This window comes from Medicago sativa, chromosome 7 (genome assembly GCF_051527215.1).
Source record: "Medicago sativa cultivar Bolivia chromosome 7, Bolivia_mono, whole genome shotgun sequence".
Taxonomy (NCBI): domain Eukaryota; kingdom Viridiplantae; phylum Streptophyta; class Magnoliopsida; order Fabales; family Fabaceae; genus Medicago; species Medicago sativa.
Window position 1 is genome coordinate 31,505,756 of NC_140755.1, and position 17,951 is coordinate 31,523,706.

At 34.6% G+C, this 17,951-nt stretch overlaps 2 protein-coding genes and 1 long non-coding RNA gene across 5 annotated transcripts; 1 reads left to right on the plus strand and 2 right to left on the minus strand.

Annotated features, from left to right (window-relative positions):
• Positions 1 to 2,266: 2,266 nt before the first annotated feature.
• On the plus strand, positions 2,267 to 9,537 carry LOC146905612 (uncharacterized). Of its 2 annotated transcripts, none has more exons than XM_085722922.1 (7): positions 2,267 to 2,485; positions 5,391 to 5,737; positions 6,268 to 6,468; positions 7,883 to 7,972; positions 8,067 to 8,125; positions 8,668 to 8,818; positions 9,062 to 9,537. In XM_085722922.1, exons 2-7 carry the CDS (start codon positions 5,420 to 5,422, stop codon positions 9,143 to 9,145), a joined length of 903 nt encoding a protein of 300 aa, XP_085579048.1. In that variant the 5' UTR covers positions 2,267 to 2,485; positions 5,391 to 5,419; the 3' UTR covers positions 9,146 to 9,537. The 2 variants fall into 2 exon arrangements, with proteins under 2 accessions (XP_085579048.1, XP_085579049.1); XM_085722923.1 differs by having other exon boundaries at positions 7,913 to 7,972.
• A 358-nt stretch (positions 9,538 to 9,895) lies between these two features.
• Positions 9,896 to 11,461, minus strand: LOC146905613 (S-adenosyl-L-methionine-dependent methyltransferases superfamily protein). Its single transcript, XM_085722924.1, has 2 exons — positions 10,907 to 11,461; positions 9,896 to 10,333 (listed from the first exon to the last, which is right to left on the minus strand). The coding sequence occupies exons 1-2, from the start codon at positions 11,402 to 11,404 to the stop codon at positions 10,019 to 10,021; spliced, it is 813 nt and encodes a 270-aa protein (XP_085579050.1). The 5' UTR covers positions 11,405 to 11,461; the 3' UTR covers positions 9,896 to 10,018.
• Positions 11,462 to 13,397: 1,936 nt separating this feature from the next.
• LOC146905614 (uncharacterized) lies at positions 13,398 to 17,747 on the minus strand. Of its 2 annotated transcripts, none has more exons than XR_015017473.1 (3): positions 17,542 to 17,747; positions 17,322 to 17,432; positions 13,398 to 13,581 (listed from the first exon to the last, which is right to left on the minus strand). It is a non-coding gene; the product is annotated as an uncharacterized LOC146905614 (long non-coding RNA). The 2 variants fall into 2 exon arrangements; XR_015017474.1 differs by having other exon boundaries at positions 13,398 to 13,847.
• Between the last annotated feature and the right edge of the window lie 204 nt (positions 17,748 to 17,951).

The window sequence follows — 17,951 nt, forward strand, 5'->3', positions numbered from 1 at the left end:
GGTGATTGGACGTTCATTGTGTGGGTCCCCCACACCTTTGTTAGCACACCGTCTTGGCGATCGTGAGTGGTGACACCTAGAACCTTATTGTTGGTTTCCCAATGGGGTAAAGAAATCGGACGTGTGATCCTTTGTTTTGGACGTTGAAATTGTGTATTTGGTGACTTGGTTCGTCTTGAGATGGCTGAGTGTGAGTTCGAGTTCTAGTGACCACCATACCGATGGGATCTCAGGGCATATGCATGCTTTATTCGGTGCTATTCGTTGTTGCTCCATCCTGGTGATTGGACGTTCAATGTGTGGGTCCCCCACACCTTTGTTAGCACACCATCTTGGTGATCGTGAGTGGTGACACCTAGAACCTTATTGTTGGTTTGCCATTGGGGTAAAGAACTCGGACGTGTGATCCTTTGTTTTGGACGTTGAAATTGTGTTTTTGGTGACTTGGTTCGTCTTGAGATGGCTGAGTGTGAGTTCGAGTTCTAGGGACCACCATACCGATGGGATCTCAGGGCATATGCAAGTTTTATTCGGTGCTATTTGTTTTTTTTTTTGACAAGTATTCGGTGCTATTTGTTGTTGCTCCATCCTGGTGATTCGACGTTCAATGTGTGGGTCCCCCACACCTTTGTTAGCACACCGTCTTGGTGATTGTGAGTGGTGACACCTAGAACCTTATTGTTGGTTTCCCATTGGGGTAAAGAACTCGGACGTGTGATCCTTTGTTTTGGACGTTGAAATTGTGTTTATGGTGACTTGGTTCGTCTTGAGATGGCTGAGTGAGTTCGAGTTCTAGTGACCACAATACCGATGGGATTTCAGGGCAAATGCAAGTTTTATTCGGCGCTTTAGTGGAAGCCAATGTACCTATATGATACACTTGCAATTACCTAAACTGCTGATGTCAATTTCACTCTTGGTGTTGCGATCTCTACGCCTTCCCGTTCCTCCTCTAAATGGAGGGTGTACCTACAATTGAGCCTGCTTGCTCCATTAAATGCAGGTCATCTTGGTGCTTGATCCAACATTGGAGTTCTTAGGCCCCATACCTTGCAAGAGCTCTTGAGACCTTGGCCTATTTCAACTGGTGTAGAAGTCTTGAAGTTTGAAAATTAGATTTTATTTGAGATGAATTTTTTTTTCGAATGTGAGGTCTTTGTACTGATATGGTCCATCTTGCCCCACTCTATTGAACAATGTTTTGTTCTATATGATTTTTGGTAGACCAAAGACTATTTTGATATTTTTGAGAACTTGTACTTTGGAAAAAGATTTGTGTTATGTGTTAGCCGGAGCCACGAATTTCAGTTTTTGTCACGTGTTTTGCACCCCAATTTGTCTTGTCTTTGTAATAGTTTTACAATCAAACATCAAACATCGTAATGCTGGAGTTTTCCTGTACTATCCTTCATTTTTTAGCAAATCATACGCATCCTTGGAGTTGTTGATCTTATCATTTTTTAATCTTTTGATTTATAATCTTAACATCTTTATTTTTTCACCATTTCTATATTTGCCTTCGTCTATTCCTTTTTCAAGCCCAACTCGAACACTGTCTCCTCTACGTTTTAGCCAGTGCATGCCTCCATCTCGTCCATGGTATTTTTTGGTAATTGATTTCGTTCTTGCGCCATCTTGGTGATGAGGCGTTCAATGTGTGGGTCCCCCACACCTCTGTTAGCACGTCGTCTTGGTGATTGTGGGTGGCGACGCCTAGAACCCTTATCGTTGTTGGCTTGCCATCGGGGTGATGAAATTGGACGTGCGATCCTCTATTCTGAATGTTGGAATTGTGTTCTTGGTGACTTGGTACGTTCTGAGATGGCTCAGTGTGAGTTTGTCTTCTGGTTACTGCCATACTGATCGGATCTTAGGTCATATGCAAGTTTTTATTGGGCCCTTTAGGCCACGAGCAATTACCTAAGCTGGTAAATGGAGGGTGTACCTACAAAGACAGTCCAATGTAGTAAGGTAGGGTGTAAACTAGTTTAAGTAAAATAAGTGGAATGCTCATACTTTTGGGGTGAACCCTTGTTTATAGTGGTTTTGTGTTCAATTATGTTGCTGATTTTTGATATATTTACGTGATGGATGGGATCTAGGATAAATGTTACACATATGTGCAGAACAGTAGAAGCATGCCAGTCAGTGGCGGAGCTACATGAGGACTGGGGTAGGCCATGGCCTACACATTTATTTTGTGAAAAGACTATAATACCCCTAAGGTAATTTTAATATTATTATCATGCCACTCACTAACTATCCCAATCCCAATCTCATTACCACCAATTTTCCTCGGAACGTGAAGAACCAAGCACGCATCGCACACGTATTCTCTCTTCTCCCTCGCTGCGCAAACTCACCACCGTCGGTCCTCACTCACTGCCGGCGAACTCAGCCACAGCACCGACATCTCCTCTCTCTGCATCAATCTCTAGAATCAGAGTCAATTCTTCATCTCAATCTCTCTATAAACCCTAAAACTGTAAGTGTATCTCTGAATCAATTTTTTTTGTTTGTTTGTTTGTTTGTTAATGAATTTGATTTGTGATTTGGTTAATTAGTTCCTTTGTTAATTAGATTTGCAAATAATCACATGATTGTTTCTTTTGTAAGAATTCTCCATAAAAAAATTTCAATTTTTTCTCTGAACCATGTGAAAAGTCCTTAGTCTGTTCAAAGGTTCTTGTACTCCACTACTTGTTAAAATAGTGGAGTATATATCAATGCTAGAAATACCACTACTTGTTAAAATAGTGATCAGATGTTGCAATTGTTGTTGGTTCTTGTCTTCGCTAGCTGCAGTTGTGTCTCTGAATCAAAGGTTTCTGTTATACTGTGTTGCTGTTAAAACTTAAAATAGTGATTCAATTTTGCAATTGTTGTTGGTTCTTGTCTTCAGACCCAGTTGTGTTTCTGATATACTAACCAATGTTGCAATGGCTGAATTTGTTAAAATACTACTACTACTATTCTTGACAAATGATTAATTTTAATTTATATGATATATCATTCCAAAATGATGATTTAATTTATATGATATATTATGTAGTTTAAATTTCGAATGATCGGTTTTTGGTTTATTACGACTTAAATGTGTTGTATGCAATATAATTTATATATTATATTTTAGTTTATTTTGATGGTGGGCTGGCGGCCACCCCAAAAATTTTTGTCTGGCTCCGCCACTGATGCCAGTCCATCCAGAATCTTTATTTGTTGGCATGTTTATATTCTGGGATGTCGTCGGGGTAGCTTAGTTGGCTCATAAATTGTAACACGGATCTATAAATAGATCCTAACCATTGTAATCAATTTAGCTGTAAAAATACAGAAGAATGAAAGTGATTCGATTGAAGATTGAAATCTATCTTAACTTTTTCCATAGAATCCATGTGATTCTTAAAAATCTAAAATGGTATTGGTGAATTCATAGCTCGTTCTCGAAGCCTTCGGCGAAACAATGCTTCCTTCACCATCTCTTCTCATTAGCTCGAGTTCCTCGTCGAATAAATACTCATTCTTTGCATAGAATCCATGAGATTCTTTGAAATCTAACATGATGTCCATTATTAATTCAGCGTTTGTTCCTGAGGCCTCCGACGAAATGCTAACTCACATCATTGGTTGTAAAAGCCCGTGGATTGTTTGGGTCAAGATCCATGCGTATTTTCAACAACACATAAACGCAAAATTGTGTTAGGTTTGATCAGGGATCTGCAACACGCGATTAGAAAATTGCAAGAAATCTGTCTCCAATTTCCGTCTTTGCATTAAAAATCTCATCAGATCTATCAACGCGATTGGAGAGCCAATTTCAGCTCATGAACACCTTGACGTTATTGTAAAAAGGTCTTCCTCAATTTTGAGTCAACAATCAGCTTATTTAGTGGTAAGTTGTATCTGTTCTATCGAGGAGGTTAGAACGTTGTTTCTCTCTCCAGAGGCTCCTCTTGATCGTTTTTGCAAACAAACGCTTGTTTATGCGACGATGAATCTCATTTTATTCTCCACGGCGCCAAATTCCACTTCTGCATCCACTCCTCCAGATTTATCTCTTTCTCAGGTTAATGTTTCTCAAACAGCTCCTCCTACCATCGGTAACTCTTGAAAACACTCTTGAAAACACTTCCTACCACACTGAAGGCAGCCGTGGTAGCTCTGTTTAGTGTCAAGTGTGTCACTAATACGATCATGATGCCCTGATTTGCTATCATCGCTTCATGAAGGATTATACTCCTCCATTACCACTCAATGATGCATCCATGTACCTTCACTTAACCCTTCCATGGTCTTCTTAGAGCTTAATTTCCACCCATCAGGTTTGTTACAATCCCCTGGCCTTACTTTGCCTGGAGCTGGAGCTTCTCTGTACCTTAACAACATATTCCTTATCCCTCCATGTCCATACCTGCAATGCTGCCTTCTCCAATCTCCCTTTCTAATGCCACCTCTATTCCATCACATTCTTATACCAATTATGGGATGCTTCTTTTGGGACCAATGTTTATGGCATTGATAGGCTTCCCATCTCTTCTCTCAATTTTGAGGTAACTTATGCAAACCTCTCTGTCAATCCCTTGACTATCACTTTCTCAAGGCATTTGGTTGCTCCTTCCCTTTACTATGGCTATATAATAGGCACAAACTTCAACTCAGACCCTAGGATTGTGTATTCTTGGGCATTTGATGAGAGGCCTAACTTGTTAAAATTAATCCTATAGTTAATATTATTTTCTAAGTTTAAAACGGAAAACTGCTGGCATCACATCTATTCCTCTCTTGACGTCTTAGTGTGTGTGTGCATCCCACACTTAGTTAAGGTGTCATAGCTTTCTTATCATGTGAATTTTTACCACAAGGGTGCCTTTTGATTTTTGGGAAACGCTAAAGAGTGCCTTAGGGCACTTGTTAAAGAAATTAAAATAGAAACATTCTCTTGGGAAATGGTGAGAAAGTGAATATTCAAATTTTTGAATGTTTAAAAGTTGTTGTTTTAAATGTTAATAAATTTCTACTTTTTGCTTTCCTAAGAAGTGCCCTAAGGGCACTTGTTAGCAAGACTCTTTATTGTCAATTTATAATTTTACTTGCCTAGAAAAAAAAAATTATTATCATTATTAGTGATAACTGACTGAAATCGGCGCTGGCCCAGACCCGAGGTGGCTGGCTGTTGTTCAGAATAGAAAATAGTTTTACAGGAGATGATAATTTGTGAACATTTCTTGTAACAATTATTTATGTAAACTTTTCTTTTCTCTATCTATAAGCTTTTCTTTCTTCTATCTAAATTTAGTTTATTTTCCTCTCATGTGTGTTTGAAGCGTTTTCATCATCCAATATTTATTTATGTCTATTGATTTCAAGTTCATTTTTTGTGTTCAATGCAGATATTGTTTGTTGTGCTTCAAAATTTGCCATGTCAAAAGCCTCTGGGAGATTGGTTCCTTTGGATAAATATGAAAGAGTTGGGCCAGATTTCTTTGGCTATTATTCATCTGAAGTATTAAATCTATTGTCACGAGATGAGGATGTTTTGCCAGTTTCTACCCAATTATCTGAGCTACCACATAATAAATGTGGTGAGGGAGGAAAGAATCTTGTTAATCACAGTTATAATTTTACCGGTCCATTGTATAGTGATGGTGTTGGAGCTGGGCTGTCGGACTTCGAAAAGGACAGACTGAAATCACTGCTCAGACAGAGTGCATTTACTCTTTCATCAGAAGTTGCTGAGGTATGTCATGCATCTTGGTCCTGTTTGGTTGTTGCTAAAAGTTGGATATGTCAACATAGTGTGGTAACTACATTTGTCATTTGTGAAATAGGAATCATGGGGGTATAGCCTTTGTACCCTTCAACAGTGTGAAAAATTATTACTGATGTACTTCCTATTTAATTTGTTTCTGTCGTCTATTTCCCATCAAATCATTTATTAGGCTTGAACTTTCACAAGATATAGAATTGTCATAAGAAAAATTGCATTATATTGATCAACAAGCTTATAATACTTGGCCACCGATTCCCCTCCCCGACTTTAGTTCCTTCACCTTGAAAACCAAAAAAATTACATGCCATTGATGGAGATTTGAATCATGTAACTACTAGATGTGAATATTTGATTTCTAATATAAATCAATCATAATGCCTTTATTTAAAATTTATGCCTGTGCTTAGGTGCTTCAATCGGCACACGAGATACTTTGCTGTCTTGAGGAGTTAATTTATGGAATTTAGACATGTTGTTGACTGTAAACACAAAATCAGGTGGTGGACCCTGTTTTCGCTATGTACGATTTGCAATCTGGGATAAGAAGTAAAACACATTCGTTGAATCTTACAACTATGACATCTGATGATGTACTGCAAATTCCATGTAAAAAGCAAAAGGTGTCTTCGCAATCTCCTTCAGCAAGGCCTGGCTTTCTTGCAGAAACTAGTGATGCCAATCCCCAAAGCAGTATGGAGGTATATTTTTCATCAATGGATTTGATCTGATTTTACACCCTTACCCAAAAATTGTAATTAAATCTTTACTGATTTAGTATTTTGTTTATATATATGTAGTCAATGATTGAGGGAGCCAAAATCAAGTAAGGAGAAGTTTTTCTCCCCTCCATAAAAATGAAAATTGAACTGAACACAAGATCTAAGATAATCCTTTATGTGCCCTCTTTTTCCCTCTAATCAAACCCTACATCTATCCAAAAAAATGAATGAATGAACATACAAGAAAAGATAATGATGAGGAGTAGTGAATTAGGGATAAGCTTAACAAATAAATTAGCCTATAGAATGGCACCTGCAGCAAAAAATTAGCCGAAAAACGCGGAGCTGTTAAGTGACAGTTGAGTTGCTGCATATATACATGCTCTTCTAAAATGGCATCGATAATCTTTTCTTGAAATGATTTGATACTCGCAAATTGGTATTTGTAAAGCTACCCCAATACTTCTAACCTCCTAATCTTTTAAATTCTGTTATTCAGTCAGTTTCAGTGTAGTTACTGCGTGGTATACAGCAGAATGTACTGCAGGTATTCTATTAGAAATCACCTAGGTGTTGATTTGTTTTTTGTCAGAAATCTTGGAGGCATGGTGGGATACACCACAATGGTGTAGCTTGAATCCTCTTATTAGATCCTCAATTTGCTTTTTCCTTGATAAGAAATTCATCTTAACCAATTTGAGTCATTCAATGGGAGAATGTTGTTTCCAAAGTAAAGTAGATGTCTTGCAACTTTTTGCGATTGAACTGGATTGGAAGACGAAGTTCTGGCGGAGAAGAAAAATGGATCGATTACATCATTACCATGAGAGGAAGTGGAAGAAATTTAGAGATGAGGATATTCTAACCACCACTCAACTGTCACTTAATAATAACTACTAACGGCTTATAGAACCTTCTAGTATAAGCTACTAGAAGATACGTGAGCTTGGGCAAACTAAAACTGAAAGCGTTGAATGCAAGATATCAAATACAACAAAAATGTAGAACAAGTAAACTTAAATAATATCGACACTCTGACGCGTAAATTTAGAGATGGGGATATTCTAACCACCACTCAACTGTCACTTAATAACTACTAATGGCTTATAGAACCTTCTAGTATAAGCTACTAGAAGATACGTGAGCTTGGGCAAACTAAAACTGAAAGCATTTACTGCAAGATAACTAATACAACAAAAATGTAGAACAAGTAAACTTAACTAATATCGACACTCTTAACACGTAAAAAATATCTCATAAGAAATAAAATACTGGTAGGAGATATTTAGAAATATGGTTGTGTTTCTAATGTTTGTAAGTTAAAATATGCGTGTAAATGTGCTTAAAATGGCAACAAAAAGATTTTCATTCTTCATCCCTTTGTAATTTTTAGGTGAGGAATGATATTCAGTTCCTTTTGCAGAATGATAGTGTGGAGGTCGAGGAGATGGTGAAGAAATATTCTGAAGAACTCACTGGAACTGTAATTTTCTTAATCTTCTACATTCAAAGCTATGATTATAATTTTTATATATGAAATTATGTGTATCTAATTGGTGTTTTATGTTGTCTATTAGCTAGGGTATATGGAACAGCGACTTGAGTTGCTTCTTGATGCAGTGATGTCAAAGTGCAGGTATGTTGTGATAATCTTATGTGGATATAGGCTATAGAGGAAGTAATCAATTGTTTCATTAAAGCCATACATTTATATATAAGTCATTCATATGGAATACTGTTAGTTACACAAACTCAAGATCCTGTTATAACTTGATCATTAAGTATAAGCTATAACTAACAAGATAAGTTAGAATAAAGTGATAAGCTGAAAGTTTGAAATGTAAATTACAAGGATCATTGCTCCCCCTTGAATATGAGATCTTGAAATTTGGCAACATCAAGTGATAACGTTAGGATATCTGCTAAATAATCCCCAACTGCAACAGTTGTCAAATCAGTGGTTTCGGCAGTGGCAGCGAGTTGACCGTAAGGTCAAAAACGCCTAGCTCAGATGACACAATCAAGTCCGGTGGTTTTGGTGGTTGTCATGTTGGAGAACTAAACCTCCACGGCCTAAAAAGAGTTTCTAGCATATGTTAATTTTGTCTTCAAGTATATTATAATCTAGGAGTTTCTTGCATTAGTTTAACATTCCGAGTTTCTGACACCTATTTACAGGTCAATGACTCTTGTTGAGAAACAAGAGCTACAGAGATTAATTCAGAAGCTACCTGCTGGAAATCTTGACCGTGTGGTGGAGATAATCTGTCGAAATAGGCCAATAGAAGAACAAAATTGTGACAAAATATTTGTTGATTTGGAAAAAGAGGTAATACTCTAATCAAGGATATGGTGTCTGAACTTTGATTAGCATTTTTAAATTTGTTGTCTAATTTGATACTCCCCCCATCCCATATTATAATTTGTTAATATGAGAGTAAAGAGTAATTTAGGCAAGCATACAATTTTTTTTATTTTTATTTTTTTAAATCTATGATATTGATTGTATTTTTTAATTAAGCATTATAAACTTGATTAACATTATAAAAGATATGATGCTGATCTTCTGCAGGATAATGCTACACTCTGGAGACTCTATTACTATGTCGAAGCTGTTGAGAAAGCCAAAAGTCTTGCTTGTAGGAGTAAGGCTTAGTTTCATTGGCAGTCATTAAATGCCTGGAAAAAGCTTCGACAGTATTTCTAGTTCGTCCAATCCGAAACCATCAATAGATTTATCTCATCTTCCTAACTGAAAGTGTTGCAGATTCTAAAAGTGATGACCTCTACATGTTGTGAAAGCTAGAACTACCGATGCATATTGTGATATCAGAGGCTACTGATACAATGAAGTATCTACTTGATCGACGAGGACTACACCCCCACAGAAAAACCGCTACGGAACTGTAAATTTCGAGAAATTAGTCAGTGTATTGCCTTAAATTGTAGGATTAAGATTTTAAATCATGCATAATTGTATGATGTATTGACAGCAAAACTCCAGTTATTTTTTTACAAAGTTCATAGTAATTAGATGTACATTTTCTATATGCTGTTTTTCTTTTTAAAATATTTTTCTAAAAACTTCAAAACCTCTCCAACGGTGGTTGATTCTTTTGGCAGTGAGATTTGTTTTTCTAAAGCAATGTTGTGTTTAAGATTTATGGATAAAAAAAAATTAGGCATTAAAGTTTTGTCCTTGTGTAAATTTATCTAGTTCAAACAAAGAACAAAACTATACTTACCTCATGGCCGAACTTCGAATTACCGGAGCCCTTTTCTCCGGGAAACAGAGGGATAACACCCAAAAAAAAGAGAACAAGCTAATTAAGTTATGGTGAATTAAACAGCCAGACTATAATTGAGTCACACAATTAGCTTTGAAGAGAATGAGAAAAATGAAGGATTGTTAACATGATGTCCATTTCTATTACCACTTTTCATATTGTTAATACAAGTGTTGTGAACATAATTTCATCCTCAAGAGTGAGTAGTGACTAATAACAACGAAGCACATTTTTAACCCAATTTAATCATGTATTGGTTTAAAATTCCTATAAGCAATAACTGCATAAAAAGGATCTGACGCTGAAAACAATCCAAAGAGCTTCATGACCGTGCTCAGTAGTGGTGACTTGTCATCAATGGTAGTTGGAAGTTTTCTAACCACCTCTGCATCAGTGAAACCTTCTACTGATTGGAAGTACTGAACCACAAGTCGCACCCTACTATAAGTAGTCCCTTCTCTCCATGCACTTATGGCTTTCTCATAAAACATTCTGTTGCTAAAACTCACTATGAACACCCCTCCTGGTTTTAGCAACCTAAACACCTCTGCAAATACCTGTGAATTATCTTTATTAGTGATGTTCAGTAATATTAATGAACTCAATAGTCGATAATAAATTAATAACAGTTCTAAAAACTTATTTCCAGCCGCAATCAAGACCGCGGCATCACAGTTATTTCATGTATTTGCGACAACACAACTGTTGTTGAGGCCACATGAGACACATTTGATCAGACTAAATTGTAATTTTTGTTCATATTTATCTGCAATGCGATGTTATTACAATCAAAATATATTGAAATTTCAAAAACATCCATTAGTGTCTTTTGCTAGTAATATCATGGATTAAACTGACTAACAGAAGACATGTTTGTGGACCAAACTGACTAATGAAAAACAAACGGCAAAAAGAAAGACTCTTGGATATTTTTATAATTTTGATACATTCTAGGTCTATATTATAGAAAATGCTTCAAACATCCCAAGACCGACTATTTACTCCTTCGATTAACTGTTCGAAATTTCTCTATAGTTTTGGTAACCTACCAAAACCTAAGAAAAAGTAACGTTGAGATTGACAATAGATAAGGTTTGGAAAATTATATGATGTCATGGAATATATCTGACCTTCTCTGGTTGTTGGAGATACTGCACACTAACAGTACACAAAACTGCATCAAAAGTGCAACTCTCAAATTCAAACTGTTGATCTTTGTTAAGATCCTTTATGACAAAGTAATCCAACCTTGGATTCTTTGCAAGTTCTTGTCCATTCATCCCATGCCCTACCACTCTTTTGTATTTTACATCATTTGGTAGATGACTAACCCAAGAACTCATGAGATCAAGAATCTCTATGTTAGGTCTCAACCTTTCTCTGTAAAGATTTGTTAGTGTTGAAATGAATCCATCATCAACATGAGTCACAAGGCGTGGATATGCATAAAACTCTTTATCTTGGATAAGGTTCAATTTGGTTCTACCTTCTTGTGTAAGAACAAAACGTTTAATTTTGCCAACTGAAGAAGATTGTTGATTGGTTTGGCTATTTTCATTTAATGTGCTAACTATTTTGGTTTGAGTTTTGATATGAGGTGTGTAGATGGCATGTAGATTGGTTTGCATTGTTGGAGTTTGGAGTAGCTATTTGGGTGAAAAGTGGATATGATTCATATGAATGAATTAAAATTCATGAAATTTAAAATCTTATTTTGTATACTATATGCATTATTAGGGGATAAGCAATCAATGGTTGTGAGAGGATAGAGAGGTTTAGTAGTTTTTGTAGCTGAAATGAAATTAAAGGCATCTTTTGGTTCGGCCATTATGTATGCCTTTGAATGAATAATGATATTTATACAATTATTTTGCGACATTTTTTAAAACAACTTTTTTTAATCTTTTTTATTTGTTAAAAACAATTAAGAGAGAAATAGAGAGAGTAAGAATAAAATGGAAATATTAAAGAGAAAATTATTCAAAAGTTGTCATACAGTTTGTACAAATATCAATTTTTTTTAGATATATATTGTCAATATTTCATTCAATGATAGCTAAAAAGCTAGTGATTACGCCATGTTTAAAAAGCTACCAACTAATCTATTGCGGTAAAATACAAAATTACTGCAAAATCCTACAATTACATCACTTAACACAAGATTACCTCTTGAATTATACATCTAACATATCATGGTAACATAGCCTAAATAAACCCACTTGGGTTAGCCCGATGGTAATGACTTGGGATGTAGGAGCGTTGGTCGCACCATTGTTGTCAAAATCCCGACTTAAATACTAAAACCAGGATTTTGCGACTTTCTTCACCTTCAATGACTCAAATCCATAGAAGAATTCCAAAATAGGCAAAATCCATCGATTTTGATTGCGATTTTACGATTTTTTTATAAACAACTATTCTTATAAACTAAGTCATTTATGACTATATACCATCTACAAAATATATTTAGTATTATTTTATTTTATTTTTTTGTAAAATCCATCGATTTTGATTGCGATTTTACAATTTCTTATATCGATTCTACAAATGTAGTTGAGTAAAATCCTTCGATTTTGGTTGCGATTTTACGATTGTTGATTTTGCTCTTCTCTTTCGACCTGAAGCAAAATCTCGATTTTGACAACCTTAGGTCACACTCTTTTTGGTACGGTTTGGTTCAACGCTCTTCCATGGCTTTTGTTGGCGGACTTTTCGAGATATCGCTTTGGATTGCCTAATTCTCGTTTTATTTAGGTTGTTTTCCTTACTTTGTTTTTGTTTCCGTTTTTATTTTTCTCTGAGGGTTTTAGTTTGGCCCTCCTCCTGTTTATATATTTTTCCTTTTTTAATAATTATATTGAGTAGACGGAAGAGGATGGGGTCTCAGTTAAGTGTCAACCTCGTTGAGATGTTTCTGATTGTCCTTGATATCTTCCCTATCTCTTGGCTTATCAAAAATATTTATAACTATAGAAGTATAATTATCTAATCCTAAATGTCGAGATATGGAATGAAATGTGAAGCTTGGAAAATGGGATTTGATAATCAAATGGCTATAGTTATATGTTATTAGACGTCAATTGATGGACCGAAAGTTAAAGGTTACTGTAAAAAATATAAGATTTGACAAGAGATTTAAATAATGAAACTAGTATTGTTATTCACAGGTTTTGTTAACAATTCTACCATGAAAAAAAAGGATGTCATGCTGATTTAAAACACACTTTATCTCTAAAAGGAGACATTGGTTACCGTAGTTTATCCAACCTTTAAATATTGATTTCTATAACAAACATGTAGAATTTGGATTGTAGTTTCTATATCATTGCGATGAAACCATAATTCTAAGACGTTTCTATAGAATTTCATATTTTATACCAAATATCATCTCTTCAAATTATCATTTTTTTTTGGCTAAACATCATAGGAAAAAGAATTGGTACTCAGTCTCTGTGGAATCAATAATTTTACTACTTGATAAAATCAAGTGCTTGTGGCCTATCACATATGTAATAATTTTCATTCATAATTCACAATATATTTTAGCTTTTAAAGCATTACAATTATCCTCGTATAGTAGAATAACATACACATTTTTTTCTATAGATCCAACAAAGTGTGTCCAACCAAATAATCAAACCTTACCTTGGTGTCAAAATATGAGATCCTTACAACACAATTTAAAGTAAATAATATTCTGACAAACTTTTAAGAAAAACATAGCATATATGTGAGAGAATAATTATCCACTTTATTTTATAGCAAACACCTTGATACTACTCCTCAATCTTGTCGGAAGGATATCCTGTATATAATCCATACAAGAGAAACACCGTGAGTTATTTGCTCACCGTCCAATTTATATAAGGGAAATGCTAACAGGTGCCCCCGGGGCACTGATTAAGGATATGAAAAAGGAAATTATATAGTAGTTAATGCATTGAAATTGTGTAATTAATTTATAATAAAGTCAAAAACAATTTTCTTTTATAGTAATAATTCCCTTTTATGGTATGCTTAACCAGTGCCCGGGGCACCAGTTAGCCGGACCCTTTATATAATACGTCATTCCTAACAATCTATTAATTACCAAAAATCAATTGACAATTAATGAATAAAATAAAGTACTCCACTAATTGAGTTTAGTAATTAGCTACTTAGGTCTTAGGGTGAAAACACTCTTAACTTAGGGACACAATTGAATATATACACTATCCATATTTTCATAACACAAACTCTAGAAGAAAAGAATTGTGTAGGGTAGCTTATTTCCATAATTCCAAGTTATTTTCAATCTCTTCTAAGTTCTAACACTAACAGCGCCAAGGCATAACAAATAAGGAGATTAACCCAATGCAAAATAAATTTCATTAAATTTTTTGTTTTTTTAAACAAAAGAGTGATGCAAGGAGCATCACTCAAAATATATGTGCAAAAAAAAAACAAAAAGAGAAGTACATAAAAGAAAAGGGGACTAGGCCATGGACCTTTATAAAAGAAAATAAATCTGAAGTTGGACATTCTCAACCTATTCCTAATGTACTCCATCCTGATGAAGTCAGAGATATCTATCCACCAAGCTAAAGAAGAAAACGTGAGAGTAAAGTCAATGTTAGTTGACCTATCTGCATTAGAATTACATTCCCTATATACATGAGTCACAAAAAACCTCATATTTATAGTTAAAAATAAATAGTTTTCCCATTTATTTCTCAGGTTCCAAGGAACCACAGAGGTTGTTTGGAAGTCCAGAAGAACTAATTGAAAGTTTGACTCCAGCTAGAGGCTTGTGTATCCTTTAGATGCATGATGCATCCACTTCAATTGCAATCATTGCAGGATATAGAAATTTTCCCTCAAAGAAACCAGGATCTAGAAATTTAGCAAAACAACCCGTGCATAATCCATTTCCCATCTCTAAAAATGTCCCCAGCAGTGTTCTATCAGGGTTCTTCACAACTGATATATCTGTGATAACTTTCATCAGGTTCTGAATTGGAGGGATTCAAAGAACTTTGTTGATAACTAGAGATTTATGGGGATGAACATCTACCATGGAAGCTTTCAATATGGTGAATTCATACATAGAAACCAGAGAAGTTTTCTTTGTTTTGTTACTAGAAAGAGCAACATTGGATATTATGATCAAGCTTTATGGCCACATTTAGAATATCTTCAAGTTTTATGGTCAAGTGGCATGAGCATGTCGACTGAGTGATCACTCTTTGTCAATGATTAAGTAGAGTAATTAGGTAAGAAAAAGTTTTGTTGTGGCTAGCATATCTGTGGTGAATTATTTGGACCTCCGTGATTGAAGTCAGAAGAACCAAAATCTTTTGAGCAAAAGGATGCAATAAAGCAGGTGGTTCCGTAATCGATTTAGGTAAAAACTTTTGGTATTTTTATCATTTAGGGAGATTTGTTGGTGTCAAATTTTATTTTTCAAGTGTATTGCTTAAGGACAAACAAAGTGCGGGTTTGTGTGGTAACGGTCACTCATATAATGTTTTTAGCGTCATTTAGAACTCATTTTGGAATCATTCTAGCAAATTATAAATTGTTTTAGTTGAGTTTTTGTAAATAAATCAATGGATGACCATGGAGGAGCTATTAGGCGTATAAGACCTTGAAACATGTCACATTACCCAAATCAGACAACTCAGTGGCCATGTTATACTTTCTTACGAGATATATCAAGTGATTTCTTTGGGTATAGTCACTGCAGACGTTTCCATGAGGAGAAATAGGACAAGGAATGTAGAAAAGATGAAGGATCAACTACTGGTACATGCACAATGTGTGATTCAAGCCACTTGTCGCGCCATTGAAGGAAATTCAAAAATTTCCAACCACTGGTAGATGTTCGATGTGTGCACTGTGTTGTGCGTCACACCGGACTAGAAGAATTATCAAGTGTACAACTTTTTCCTCATGCACCACGTGCACAATGTTAAGCGCGTCACGCATGGACATTACCGAAAATATTTTAAATTATCCCCTATATATAAAGAGGCTTTGCCTTATTTTAAAATTACATTATGACAATTAGATACAGGTGAAATCGAGATTGAGGAAGGCTAGGAGCGACCAAAAACATCCCGGAGTTAAGCAATTATCACATAGTGATCCTCATTCATTTATTTCTTTACATATTCATTTGTTTATGTTTAGTTAGCACGAGTAGCTAATTTCCTAGGTTAGTTCATGTAGATGGCCTTCTATGTAGCTACTTGAACAATGTAATCTATTGAGTTACCTTTGAATACAGTTTTGATGTTTGTTTTAATTCGGTTAATTGTATTCCTAATATTTTTATGTGTTTAAGAATGTCCAACAAATGATACAGGTCTTAATAATTATAAATTCTAGCTCTGGGACTTGACCTAATTTTAACTGTTGCATATGTAATAGCATTAGACATATTTTATTATCACCTTTACGACAAGAGTTTTAACTAAGTAAGACATTTGAGGGTTGTGACTAAAGAAGCAGGTTATGCACCAAGACAATGGGCATAGATATTTTTAAAAACATCGTGAAACTAAGTAAGCAATTGTAGAAACAAGACCCAATTAGTGAAAGAGAATGGATACTAACATGGTCTAATCATTGTTTTATCTGTTTTACTTTGTTAAGTGCATCAACCATTTCCAATTGAAACCCCAAAGTTACATATCCTAATAATAATCTTAGTTGGTAAGTCAAAATTTCACAACCCATGTGGATACAAACTTTCATAAATAATAATACTTGACGTTAGTTTAGTACATGTATGACAATTGACTGAGGTTATGGATATTGTATCACTATTACATGGTCGTTTTACATATTCTTAACTCTTGCTTTATGTGGCTGTAGATGGAGTACTTCTTCCCAATATTTTTTGCAATTGACCATATATATGTATATTTCATGCAACAAGAATAATTGTCTTACTCATGACTATGGTGTCTTCTGAAGTCTTTTAGCATGAGTTTTTTTATCCTTAGTTGTATGTACTTACTTCTTGTGTATTCTATTTTTAAATTTCTTCTTGCTTTCGACATAAGATGATTATATATGCTTACTAGTTAGGTTAATTACTTATGTTTTACTTGGGAATATTGGAGTGGATCACACTCTCACTAAAATTGTTCTATTAGGTGATTAGAGGGTAGTTGTACGAAGATATTACTCCAAAAGTGTAAAACTCAATTATTCTCTCTCCTCTCATAAGCTCTAAAAGACAATTCTAATTTTCTTAGATTATATATCAAACACCTTGGTCATATTTATCTTTAAACATCTCTATATCATTCACCAGCAACCAAGGACAACAAGAATTTCATAATATATTTAATATCCTACTCTTTCATATGTGTTGGATCACTTTATGTTGGTTGGAATACTCCTTGTACAAATTGTTTAATATTTACCCCTTGGCTATGAAGTCAATTGCAAGGTCTGGAAAATATGTGGAAGTTTGAGAGAAATTTGAAGAGTAACAACATTATTAAGAGCAAAAAAAAATGAAAGTTTTAGACAAAATAGATAAATAAATTTTACCTTATTCGCGAACTCTATAACAAGACCCTCTAATGCACTTCATTTTTTTATCAGCAGGCAATCGATATTTTTGATAACAATCGAGTTCAGTAACACACTCTGTTGAAAGCCCTTAAAAAGAAAACATAATCCATTATAATGTAAAATAAGAATAAATAAATAGTAATAATAAGGAGTGAGTAATTTTATGTGATAAAGAAAAAAATTAGAATGAACTCACCCCAACTCCAACTGTCAACTACAACAATAAACATGAAAACAAGAAGGATCATTGCATAAACAAACTTGTGAATTTCAACCATTTTTTTTTTCCTTCACATTTTCATATAATAAATACAAATCTGTTTGGTTACTTTATATTTAAAAAAAAAAACTCATGATATGTATACTTCAATCAAACAATTTTAAATAATTATGTTGTTACAAGAATTATTTGATTTAAAATAAAATAATGATTAAATGTATTGATGTACATTGATGCATAATATGTGCCCCTTTAGCTCATAGAATAGACCTTGTATAGACTTATTACTTATAATTAGATTTTATTCTTTGTTACCAACCTTTATTCAAAAAAACTTCTTCGTTATCAACCTTTAACATTATTTTTTATTTCTTATCTAGCCTTTC

Coding starts and splice junctions, on each gene's coding strand:
- LOC146905612 (XM_085722922.1), top strand. CDS start 5,420: ATGTCAAAAGCCTCTGGGAGATTGGTTCCTTTGGATAAATATGAAAGA. Junction 5,738..6,267: donor TTTCATCAGAAGTTGCTGAG/GTATGTCATGCA, acceptor ACACAAAATCAG/GTGGTGGACCCTGTTTTCGC. Junction 7,973..8,066: donor CTGAAGAACTCACTGGAACT/GTAATTTTCTTA, acceptor GTTGTCTATTAG/CTAGGGTATATGGAACAGCG.
- LOC146905613 (XM_085722924.1), bottom strand. CDS start 11,404: ATGCAAACCAATCTACATGCCATCTACACACCTCATATCAAAACTCAA. Junction 10,334..10,906: donor ATCTCCAACAACCAGAGAAG/GTCAGATATATT, acceptor GATAATTCACAG/GTATTTGCAGAGGTGTTTAG.